Source organism: Urtica dioica, chromosome 7 (assembly GCF_054948205.1).
Source record: "Urtica dioica subsp. dioica isolate 48M chromosome 7, U.dioica_male_clone48M_v1_H2, whole genome shotgun sequence".
Classification (NCBI taxonomy): Eukaryota; Viridiplantae; Streptophyta; class Magnoliopsida; order Rosales; family Urticaceae; genus Urtica; species Urtica dioica.
This window is the reverse complement of record NC_142762.1, coordinates 47,884,939-47,898,561: the sequence shown is the minus strand read 5'-3', so window position 1 is coordinate 47,898,561 and position 13,623 is coordinate 47,884,939. Positions and strand designations below refer to the sequence as shown.

The 13,623-nt window shown below is 29.1% G+C and overlaps 1 protein-coding gene across 3 annotated transcripts; it reads right to left on the bottom strand.

Annotated features, from left to right (window-relative positions):
- Positions 1-1,235: 1,235 nt before the first annotated feature.
- On the bottom strand, positions 1,236-3,829 carry LOC149392431 (DNA-directed RNA polymerase). 3 transcript variants are annotated; one of them, XM_089618663.1, is made up of 7 exons: positions 3,632-3,829; positions 3,249-3,400; positions 2,824-2,933; positions 2,654-2,739; positions 2,041-2,145; positions 1,845-1,963; positions 1,236-1,508 (listed from the first exon to the last, which is right to left on the bottom strand). In XM_089618663.1, the coding sequence occupies exons 1-6, from the start codon at positions 3,739-3,741 to the stop codon at positions 1,858-1,860; spliced, it is 669 nt and encodes a 222-aa protein (XP_089474789.1). In that variant the 5' UTR covers positions 3,742-3,829; the 3' UTR covers positions 1,236-1,508; positions 1,845-1,857. The 3 variants fall into 3 exon arrangements, with proteins under 3 accessions (XP_089474789.1, XP_089474790.1, XP_089474788.1); XM_089618664.1 differs by having other exon boundaries at positions 1,239-1,413; XM_089618662.1 differs by lacking the exon at positions 1,236-1,508 and having other exon boundaries at positions 1,548-1,963.
- Between the last annotated feature and the right edge of the window lie 9,794 nt (positions 3,830-13,623).

Below are 13,623 nucleotides of genomic sequence, written 5' to 3'. Positions count from 1 at the left end.
TCTCAAAATTTGGTTGTTTAGGAATTATTAAGATTTGTTCCCATTGTATTTTATGTTTACTATATTAATTAAAAAAAAAATATACACATTGGCTTGCCCTTACAAACACATTGACTTGAACGAATGTGGATTAGTTGCAACTTGTATGTTATAGAGTGGCCTATTCGAGAGCTTTCAATCTCTTCTGAAGGGGAATATAGTTGGACGTTATATTTCACTTTCTATCAATCATTTTCATAGTGATCCGTATTGTATTAACTATTAGTCCCCCAAAAAGGGAATCGTTTGGTTTGTGATTAACACGTCGTTTTCATGGCCAGCAAAAATATCACTTTAAGCGTCAAAAATATATAATCAGCTGTTCAACTCGAGTCTTGAGTTCTGACCACACTAGTTTTTTTTTTTTTAATTATTTTTTATTACCAAAAGATATGGCAAATCAATAGATACAGATTTAACGGTTAAGTTTAATGCTAATTCATTTTTTGTGTATTGAGATCTAAAAAAGATCTTCGCAAAATCCACTCTCAAGTCTCAACATGCAGTTGGAGTTTGAGAAGTATTGTCAGAGAGCTCAGATGTGGGTCATAATATTTATGAATAATAATGTTAATCTAAAATGGTGCAATGTAGTGTTAAATTAAAAAAAAAAAAAAAAAAAAAAAAAAAAAAAAAAAAAAAAAAGATTCTTAGCTATAAGTAAATGATATCAAAGAAAACGACGTCGTTTGTTGGCCATACACATGCCCTTAACTACAAAGCATGCGAGGAATTATAAATAAACAATATTTAGAACATGTTAAACTCCCGGATTATACGGAGAACTTATGTGCCAACTTTTTCTACCTCATAACTTTTTTCTCCTTTTTTTTAAAATTTATTTTTCTAATAAAAATTAAACAACTCCACAGCTCACATGGGGATTTGGAAGCAAGTGAGAATCATTCACCAACCTGAAAACCCCATCTCCTCCCACCTCGTCTTTATTACCGCTTATTTATTCAATACATATACACTCTAATATCAATTATTTTTTTCATCATTCAATTATTTTTTAAAACCTATCATATGTCGTTTTCTCAATCGTGAAGTTTGTAAGAGTATTGGTTTATGGTAGAAGCCCCATAACTGTTGATAAGATCATGGAGAGAGAATCTTGATTCCATATGTAAAAAGAGACATTATATAGAGATATTTATTTTCAGATATAAGGGTACATATTCAACAAGCCACACACGCCAAAAAAAAAAACAACAGAATGTACTTTGGTACCACAAAAAATATGATATGAAGGATAATTAAGACAAACTCTTCCCATACATTATATAGGCGAATCAGATTGATAGTTTACTCATTTTAAAATTTCTTCTCTCAAAATGTATGAAGATCAGTTGACTTGAGATATTGTCAAATCTGGAAGCGGAAAAGATAAATGGGAATGTGAATGAATGTGTTGCTTGTGACTTGTTGTGACTGAGTGAGCCCCAGAAGAAGAAAAGCCTTTCCAGCTATAAATTATCCAACATTACATGAACACGAGCCCACCAAAAATTAAAACAAAGTCCCAATCAAATTGTGCTATTTGGAGGGCCCAATACAAAGAATCACTCGTTTGAATTTTTGTCCTAGAGCTAGAAATAGCACTAACAATGACCAAGATTTCGTATGTTTACAATCATACCAAGAACTAGCTATATTTTCAATCAAATCAAGTATGGCTGGATAAAAAGCGGTTCTATGCTGATGGATTGGCTCTACTATTTACCTTAATCCCTCAGTTAAAGAGTTTTCAGCCCACAAAAATGAAATTGTACCCGAGATTTTGAAATATCCAAGTCACGTACCTTCGAGTAGAATTCAAGACTCCTCTCTTGACCTCTTTGATTTCTTTGACTTTTTGGTTTTGTGTTCGGCATTGTCCGAGAACTTAGAGTCGTGCTCGATCGGTCTCTTCTCTTTACTCCTACAAAAGTGAAACCCTGTGATTAAATATTTATTTATTTATTGGTCTCTGGCAATATTTAAATAGTGAGTTAGAACCTGTGTGATACAGTGTCATCTTCGGAAAATTTTGCTAACCAATCAAGGTTTCCCGTGCGATCCGGAGTCAGAGAACCAGCTATATGAAGAACGTCTTCGTCAAAACTGAAAAATTGAACAAGCATTCATTCACCAAAACGGACAGCGTTTAGCTCAACTTAGAATCAACAATGGCTTCTTTCATACAACAAGAAATTGAAGTCTCGAGAATCCATAATGAAAAAAGAATTCGGTGAATGATCAGAACTATTTGAAAAGGATGAGAAATTGGAAAATGAGTAATTATTCATTCCCCAAAATAAATAGAGTTTAGAGCTTAACTCACGATCACCAATGGATTCTTTCATATAATAATAAATTGAATTCTCGAGAATCGAAAATGAAAAAGAAGTCGGTGAATGACCGTGCGGAACTATTTGAAAAGGCGAGAAATTGATAAATGAGTCATTATTCATTCACCAAAATGGACAGTGTTTAGCTTAACTCACAATCAACATTTGGTTCTTTCATACAATGAGAAATTGAAATCTCGACAATCCAAAATAAAAAAATGAAGTCAGTGAATCATCATAACAATTTGAAAAGGATGAGAAATTGAAAAATGAATCATTACCTCTTGACTAGAAACCGTACCGTGGAACCAACTTTTAAAACGTGACGCTTGTGTAACTTGCTAAAATATCTTCCCTCCCCATGTTTCTGTGAAAATCATGATGTCAGATTTTATTCTAAGGAAAAAAATAGTGAAATTCCAAAATCAAGATTAAAAAAATCAGCACTGACAATTTTATACTCTAATTCATTGCGAATTTCCGGGTCTTCTATAACGGCCGACGCAAATCCATGAATAATGAGGTGAATCGATCCTCGGGTGATTTTCGCGACTTTTCCTTCTGAAACAGAGACAATAATAGGACAGAAATGAGCAACGCAACAACACAGCACAAAAACTACTAATGCAATCCGAGTGTCCTCTTCTTCTACCAATATTTAACTGAGAATATGTTGATTATAATATAGTATATAGTTACTGGGTTCATATACATAGCTAAAACTTGTGTTTGAGATTAGAAGAGGAAAGACAATGGACACTTAGATTGGTCTGTAATATAGTTGTAGCACCCGGAATATATTGAAATTGACAATTCCAATCTCCGAAGCCCTAAGAGAGTACAAGATTAGGCACAATTGGAATCAACAGAAATTACCTATAAGCATGTCGGGTTTAGGAGAGAAAAGCAATAGCGAAGCTACGAGTTTGACACGAAGAAATGGATGAAGACCATTCATGATCTTCACGGTCTCATCTATGTCGTCTATTCCGTAAGCTAACACGACTCCATCGAATCTCTCGTTATATCTGCAACATAAAAAAAAATAAAAAAAAAAATTAGAAACAATGATTAAGCTCAAATCAACGCATTTACAATCGCCAGAGACAACCGTGACTCTCTGAAGCTCGAAAATACCAACTGTTGAACCTACGCGTGAATAATTTCAATCTTGAAACCGAACAACAGAACGAAAATGAGAATGAAGTTCAGAGATTGAGGGGGAAAAAAAAAAAAAAAAAGAGAGAGAGAGGCAATACGTGAAAAGCAAAGTGCTGAGCTCGGAAAGAACGGCGTCGTAGATTTTGGTGCTTTTGGAGGGGTGTATGTAAACCACCAAGTTGGCCTTAGAGACTTTCAGACCTTCCATGGCTCTGGAGAGAGACGAAGCTTAGTCTTCTCTGACAAACCCCTAAACCCACCAAAACCCTAACCCAACTGTAAACGTCTTTCATTCGTTGGCCGTTAACTCTAAGAAGGCTTTATTCGTTTGGGCTTTTTCTTCGAGCCGTCTGTGAAATGCTCATTTTAATTGGGCCGCTAACTTTTTTATAGGATAATTCTAAAACTATCACCATTTCGATATTTTTTAACTAATTATTTTCTATAAAAAAAAAAAGAACTATACCAAAAAAACTATGACTATGACATAATAGATGTCAAGTTTTGGGTGCCAAAATCGTTCATGATTAATCATCTTTCCCTTGAGTTCTTAAACCATGTATTGTCGAAAAAGGCATTTAGTCCCCTGGGATTTTTTTAAACCATTTTTTATATTTCCTGAGATTTATATAAATAAAAACAACATATTTCTAATTTGATTGGAGCTCGTTAATCTATTGTTTAAATATAACCCTTTTTAAAATATGTAAAACAATTTTATTATTTTTTTCTTTACAAAAAAAAAAATTAGTACAGTCCCCCTGGACTAAATATCTAGCTTCGTCCCTACTCACGGGTCGGACTGGTTAAAGACGAAGGTTGGGTTCATTATTCATATTTATTTGTTCTATATGTAGATTTCATTATTCATATTTATTTTTTCATTATTCATTTTTTTATGTTTATGGTTTAGAGTTTACATTAAATATATTTTTTTTATGTGAAATCAAGTGGTATGTCATATTTGTCAATAATTTCTTAGATATCAGTAGGATTTGTGAATTTCTTTGAAGATTTATTCAAGTATTTGTCCACAAATTATTAGATGTCAATAACTCTTTAAAAAATCGGTTTCTTTAAAAATTTATTTTCATATTTGTCAATAAATGTATGGGTGTCAATAAAATTTTCGAAGAATCGAATATTTTTTTTAAAATATTTATTGACATATTTGTCAATAGATTTATAGATGTCAATTAATCTTATCATTTTTGTGAATTTTTTATGATTTTAGCAAATTAATATACCCCGTTTGTTTGTTTTCCTAACACCAATTTCGATTTAATTAGGACACGTGTAGATGAAATAAGACAAGGGATGGGAAAATAAAAATTTAAAAACGTAACGCTATAAAATAGATCGTCATAATTTTGGTATAAAATACAACTAGTCTATAAGTTTTTAAATGAGCATGATTTTGGTTACCATAAAAGTTTTTTTTTATATATATAAGTATGTTTCGAAATTTCCTATGGGTATTGCTTTTTTTATTTATTTATTTAAACTTCAAAGAAAAATAGTCCCACATTAATAAGAAAACTTTATACAAAGGACAAAAATGCTTACAAATTACCGAGTACGTTCATATTCACCTTTGTGGGTTGCTTTTGCAACACCGTTCTGCATCTAATATCATATTACATGTAAATCACATATTAATACAGATTTCATAGTGTTTTCTTAAATTATTTAGGATTTGAAATAATTAGACTTTTACGGGACTGTGTGAATTCTTTTAATTGATGATTAATTACATATTTTCCATTATTGCACAGTTATACTCGTAATGCGTCTTTCCTCGATGTTTCAAATCACCCCTTTAAACTTTTAATGTTTTATATATTTAGTCTTTTTGTCAAATCCCTTTTATCTTCAGGGGCTTTATAGCTCTTTGTTATGATTTTGTTAAGTGTGTGGAATTGTTGAAATAACATGATCCACAACTCTATAGTAGTAATCCCTGTCGACTTTATCAATTGGCTGATCGAGTCATTAGACAGCATACGAAGTGTAACCAGCGATCTCTTGTTGGTCGGGCTTATGGCGACTCAACAAACACAAGGAGCCTCCTTGAAACCCAACGTGACTGATGTGACCGTTTAAACCCAACATGACCCTTGAAACCATACCATGAGGGTAGTTTTTTTGCATACCTTTATTACTCCTCTCACTCGTCCGTTTTGTCTTTTGGTCGAAGAAGCTATAGTTGTTTTACATAGTTTATAAGAAGCGCTATGTTTGCGCTTCACGTGGATTTCGATGCAATCCGATTGTGGTCAATCCCGCCAAGAAGAAGATCCTGCCGACATCATCACTCTCGCCCCTAAATTTTGTTCGTTTGATATTATGTTTCTCATAATTTGCATTGTAGTGGGTCATAAATTTTCCAAAAAATAAAAAATAAAAATTATTTGCGGCTAATGATGTATCTCGCCTATTAAGTGAATTGGGTCTACTATAACCATTTCTAAAAAAAAAGTGTTTAGCATTTTAAAAACGCTATTTTTCAAGAAATTTAAAATACCTACTATTATGAAAATGTTGCACTTTACAATACCATTGATATAATTTTGGAAAAAAATGTATACAAGAATAGTGTTTATAAAATACAACATTTCTAAATAGTGTTGTATTAATCCTTTCAAAAATAATAGTTTTTCAAATTGTAAATAATTATATGGGATTATTTTACAGTAAACAAAGGTAGTAAACATTAAACAACTTTCTTATTAACAACATACAAAACTCTATTTTCGCAATAAAAACACGAGACACGTTATTATTACGATTAAGTTTGAGAAAGAATTAGGATATCACGTGTAATTTTTCCCTTGTTATTTGGGCCCGTAGTTTGAAATTTGCTCAATCTTTGGGCCGTGAAGTTTAACATACAAAAAGTAAAACATATATTTTTATGTTCTTTTACCATATATATATACAAGCAATGAGGTATTTATGCTCTTCATAGGCGAGCCCAAGTATATGGCAAACCGTTGCCGCTACTTAATATTTAATGATATATCAAACAAAAAATATTAATTTATTTGTATTGAAGGCTCAATTATTAATTTACACTGCCATAATGTTTAATCGATTTTCACCTCTATGATAAGATGTAGTACCCAAAAAAAAGTGCCGTAATCTACTAGAAATAATCTAAAATTTTACATTTAGTGTACCAGCTGCATGATATTATTGCTAATAAGACGATCGAGCAAGTGGTCCCAAATTTATTTCAACAAGTACGTATATTGTTAAATCTGAAAATTTTACTGTGGATATAGGACAGCTTAATAAATCAGAGTTACACATATTAGCGTCCCCTATGTCTACGAGGTATATATTTGATATTAAATGAAATATACTTTAACATGATCACTTTTCAATTCCAATCTTCATTTAGACAACTAGTGATGTAAGCTTTCATAATCATGTCACTATTTTAACAAGTTGAGAAAGGTATGGCTAGACCTATGAAGAGGGTTCTAAAATATTCATAAAATTAGCATTACCAACAATAAATACCAAAGCTTTATTAGTACTACTATCTACTAAACAGGCATTATAGACCTGCTTATAGAGAGGGAAAAATAAAAAGGAAAGAAGGTAAAGTCAATGCAATGCAAATAACTTGAAGAATGAAATGTGAGCTATAAATAAACATTAATAATTGAATTTGACCTTGGTGTCTTCTTAACCTATAAGTTAATGTCTTCATCATAATAAAGATTACACGTAACGTAAGTGAGCATAAAGATTACTAATAGTATCCCTATAGCCTAACAAAACAAAAATTCAAATACACTGCTTGAGACTTAAGATAACTATGAAAACATCAACGTATTTATATCTTTAAGTTTTCTACTTACTAAGCGTGAGAGAACATTATCCTATTTATCTAAAAATAACCATGAAAATATTGTAGCATGAACAGTAGTAACATTGAGTTCCACCGCCAACTATCTCTCTATTTGCTAGCATCTATGTGAATTTGTATACGTAGTAGTGTGTGTGTATATATAATATAATTTGTATAAATATTAAAAATATTACGATTTGTAATCAATTTAACTGTTATAAAATATCTTTAAAACTGTAGAAAACTATAAAATAAATCCTACTCATATCATTATATAAAATATTATTACGAAGTGATGGATAAACTTAAAGTAGTAAAATTTAAACTATAAAAAAACAAAACGTATGAAAATAAATTATAGTAGTTAATTTATTAATATAAGAGATTCAATTGTTATTCAATTTAATTAGTTTAGGTGTAACCTAATCAAATTATTTTGATTAGGGTTTATGATTTTTATATATAAAATTTAATATTATAGATCGTGATTAACTAAAATTAAACTCGATAGTGTAAATGAGATACCCAACTCTTCGCAGCAAAGCGCGGATATTTAGGCTCGTATATTATATAATCAAATGATAATTATAATGTATAATGACAAGTATCTATAGTGTGTTATTTTTCCTAGCAAGAAAATCACGAGAAGAAGCAGAGTATGAGAACATTGGCCAAAAGTTTCAGTCAACGGATATAAGTGGATTCGGTAGTAAAGTGACGAAGATGATTGATATCATTGCATGGTTTTCTTATTCAACTATTATAAATAAGGATATAGTTATATTATGTGTATGACGAAACCAATTGTTTAAATTGCGGATTGAGGACGTTTTCAATGAATGATATTTAATCAAATCATATCAAAGTAAGAAAGGAAAAAAAAAAAAAAAAAGGTGTGTGTTTACGATATGACTATGAGTGCGCAAGCCATTTGCATGAAAGTCAAACATGAAATTGTGAAATTCAACTTTTTTTTTTTTCTGTTTTTTTTTTTTAATCTATTGACTTGATGGCTTCCATCATAAATTTTCTTTTCATTTTCTAACATAGACACATATAACATGAGGACTTTTCACCTTTATTAAGGGTCGGCATTGTTTTTTAAGCAATATTAATTTTCAGTTATTACTTGGAGTAAATGAACAAATTGGTCTTTAAAAATTGAGAGCATTGTTTTAACTAATAATGACTTCATGTATTTGCTGGCGATATTTGTTTACATTTCAGGAACACTATAATCACGTTAATTACATTTAAAGGATATATGTTAATAGAATATATATATATATATATATATATATTATATATACGCTGTTACTACAAGAAAGCCATGCAAGTGATTTAAAACACTGCAAATTAACGTAATATTACATGTATATATGTAATATAAGAAACAAACCGAAGATGTCAGCAAAGGAACGAAACAATAATACATAATAAGATGAAATTTTTCAAAAATAAAATAAAATAATACATAATTCATTACTATAAATTAGGTGTAATGTAAAATAGCCATTAAATTTAAACCAACTACCCCTGATATAAGCAAATATGAAATTAATGAGGTTCTATTCTATTCTATTTCTACGACTCTATGAAAAATTGAAAATAGAATAGATGGAGAGAATAAAATCGAAACTGAGCTGCATCTGAATCTAAATGCTAAAAAGAACTGAAAAGCCTTTAAAGCAGCCTCGAATTTAGGCTCTCCAATCAAAAAGAAAAGAAAATAAAATAAGTTAATGACCTCTCTTCTCAATGTGAGAAGAAGAAGATTGATCATTGAGCAATACGGAATTTTATTTATTTATTATTGTTATTATTTTTATATACAACTACCCTTTTTTCTCTTTGTCTCTTTCTCTAAATTCTCATTCATTAAATCTTATTTTTTAATAAGTTTATACAAAAAAGTTTATCATCTTTCTAAAAAATTAGACAACTGTTTTTTAATATGTTGGTATAATGAATGGTACAAACCTCAAAATATTAAATTATCAAAATCATCTATTAGACTAATTTTTTCAATGAAAAACTATTAACAAATTATTTTTCTCAAGCTTGTAAACATGAATTTATTCTTTTTATTCAAATCTTTTATATTCCTAAAACTGAAAAATAATAATTAAACAATACCTTATTAACAAAAAAAAAAAAAGTATCCATTTAAATTGATCGAATTATATTATTTTATTCAACGAGTTTTCCAAAAGATAGTTAAAAATAGAAAATAGAAAAATAAATTGGAGAGACATTGATGTTTGCGAGATCAGAATATTTCAGAAGCAAATGTTCCCTTATATCCATACAACCTATACTGCTTCCATGTTTTCCTCATCCCACGCTCGTCTCTCTCTCTCATCGCCTGTGGACCCCATTAGTGCTCTTTAGGCCCATTTATTCTCTTACCATCTTTTTGTACATAACCCACTAATTATATATTTCGATAAATAAAATAAAAAACCAACTTTTATATATATATATATATTATATATATATAGAGAAAATATCATGAGTACCCCTCTTGTTTAATCGAAATGCGAGATTTATCTCATCTATTTTTAGAAATATCAGACATATCCCTTCAGTTTAATATAAATGACATATACATCCCCTAAAAAATGTTAAATTACAAATATCATCCTTTTTCGTTTATTTTTTACAAAAAAATAATTTAAACTCCCCAAAATATCCTTAATGAAATAGTTTTTTTATTTTCTATTCTATATACAAAAAAATTAAATTAAAAAATTTCTTTATAAAAAGTTAATGATTTTTTTCTAAAGAGAGATTTTGATTTTTTTTTTAATAAAACAGTAAATAAATATTTATTCTATTAAGGGTATTTTTGGGAGTTCAATTTTTTTTTTTTGTAAAAAATAAACGAAAATGGTGATATTTGTAATATAACATTTTTTTAGGGGAGATATATGTCATTTATATTAAACTGAAAAGATATATCTGATATTTCTAGAAATAGAATGGATAAATCTCGCATTTTGATTAAACACGAGGATACTACAGATATTTTCCCATATATATATATATATTTTGTTATCACAAGCAAAAAAACCTCAATAGTATTTTAATTTAACTTGTTGTTTAGTTTTTTATTTTTAATAGTTTTTGTAAGCTGAATTGGTAAATAATGTCTTTGAATTCTCAGAATCAAAATATCGATGATTATAGGTGGGTTCAACATTGATATCTATCTAGTAGACAAATACAAAAAGTAATGTGAAAACTGACTCGACTCGAAATTGTGGGATATTTTTTTACTCAAATCGACTAGGGCGATAGAAAAACTTATAAATTAAATGTAATTTCGGCGGTGAGTGAATAGTCTGACTCTAAAAGCTCGCGATTAAGATTTCGACATATCAATGATTTTTTTCGAGATAAGTGAACATATTTCAAAATAATCTCAATTCTTTGCGTATTTATTTATTTATTTTCTGACGTATTTATGAATTATATGTTTTGACTATAGAGTCGATCTATGATAAATAGAATTATTGTATTAAAAAAAATTGAGAAGTTGTATAATTTACTATTATCTTAAAATCAAACCCTAATTCTATGTTATTCGACAATTTAAAATCAACATATTTTTATGGGTGATGTGGCATCTAACAAATTTAAAATTATGGTTTAGCAAAATAGCTCAACTTTCCAAAGTTAAAATAAATTAGTAAAAAAATTTAAAATCACAAAAATATCCTTTTGTTTAGCCATAATATCCAAAGACATACTTTATTATTTTACAAACGCCAAACACTTCTAACACACAAAGCTCAAATCCTATCTCAAACGTTGTCGCCTCCGTGACTCCGTAGTAGTCGAACGCGCCATCGTCGTCGATTTTCGTTACCATCACTGTCGACCTCCGTCATATTCGAACTTACCGTCGTCTTCGATCTCCGTTGCCATCACTTAGATTAATTATTTTGAATTGATGGGAAATTGATTCATGAACACGAATATTAAAACAAGAATTCTAAATCTAATAAATTATGATGAAAATCAAAATGAACAGTTTCGAAAATTGATTGATGGACCGAAATCTGGTTTCGGAGCTTAATAAATTGATCAAAATCACGTACAATTTTTTTTAAATGAAATAATATATACCCAAACATAAAAGGGAACATACAATGGTATATTAATATTTTTACATTATAAATACTTACTATACAATAACATATGAAACTTTATTTATTCTGCTACTGGATTAGTTTAACTTGGTTACTTCAAACTAAATTCCTTTAATTATTTGTTTATTAATATCTTTTATATTATTCGTATGGTAACAATATCTTTAAATTTTGAAAAAATAAGAATTTATGTTTGTATACATATTTCAGTCGTCAATTATTATTTATGCGACGTAAACAATACGCTGAGTAGTAATATTTAGCTTACAATGTAAGTTGAATATTAATTATTTTAGTATTTAAAAATAACATATACGTATTATGTCTAATTACCATAAAATGTCATACTGTTATTGTTACAAGTTACATCCTCTTATAAGACGACTTAAGTTACTCATTGTAAGGTTATATTGTTGTATTTTTGTTCATAATAATCTCAATCATTTGCGCGTTGTGTAAAGTGAGTGCATTCTCAACAACACCACTTTCAAACCTCCCATTTAGTGACCCTTTAATTTCACATCTTATAATTGGATTCCCAACCAAAAGATACACCACGCAAATTATTTTGTTCATTTAATCATATACAGAAACTCTACTAAATCAATCTATCCCTATCTCTCTCATACACGCACGCACAAGCATGAACTATTTAGAGCTTTAAGAAGCAAAATTATAGGATAACGTCCTATCCTAGACATATATAGTGCGTAGAATTTCCTCCCATCGCATTAAAATGCCAATTACTTTAATCCACTATGATATTAAAAAATAAATTAGCAAAACCCTAGTTAGAAATAAGATTCTACATCCTATATTTTTTGGTTCATTAACAAGTCACTATATGTGTTAATTAACCGGAGTCATAATCAAACTCAGCCACTCATTATGTCTAACGCACTAGCTACGGGACACTTATTTTTGTAGAATAAACCTATAAAAGTAAAAAAATCATAAGAAAAATTGTTGGTCGTGTTAAAAAATATAAATATGAATGAAAGTAAAAAATTGTTGCAACTAGCTAATTCTCTATTTTTAAAAAAAATTATAACTAAAATATCATTTTATTAAAAAAATAGTTCATTAGAACGAAGTAAATTAAATGAACTAAAATATTTAATTGAATTTACGTCGGTTAAACTGAAAAAAATTAATTTAATTTACTTCATTTTGGTGAACTATTTTCATAATAAAATAAAATTTTGACTTTTTTTAAGGGTGGATTATTGAGCTATAGTTTCTATATATATATATATATATATATATATATATATATATATAGTCTCTCGAGATAATAACAATAATGTAACTGGTCCACCTATTATATATGATATGCTTTTCTCATTGTGATGTCTTTATTAGCTGCAGATCTAGAACCTCTCAAAGTGATCATAATAACCAATATATTGCATATATATATTAAAATGACCAATTGGAGTTTTTTGAAATTTAAATATATATATATATATATATATATTATTTATTGGAAAAAAAAATCTTCTAATTTAAACGGATAAGTGAGAAAATATTGAAACTGTATATGAACTTATTTGATGAATTTCAAACAACTACGCGGCTAATCCATACACCACAGCCTATATAAGCCGACATAAACAAAACTCGCACAAGATAATCTCCGGAATAACATATTATAAATTAAATGTAATCTGAGTCGAGTTACTTTACTATCTAAACCTAATCTATCCTAAAATGCTTGGTTATATATGCGAGCTTTACTTGAGCTCACTGGTACGGTCATATGAGATTAAACCAAGCCATTTTGCTATGTTATGGATATAGTTTGCCAACTACATTAATCTATAAATATTATAAAGTCTATCGCTATTACACCAAATATATATAGCCTACAGTCACTTACATTCTACATTTCAGAACATATTATAATATTGAATATAGTTTTCTACGCCTACTCAAGAGGATGAGGATTGAACACATGCACTCACAAAAGTGCGATTTAATTGACATAAAAACAAAATTTCAAAACCTCACTGTCGAATAAAAAGTTAAATCTAGTTTAAGAATCATAAAATAAATTGTAATATAAGAGGCCCTTTGA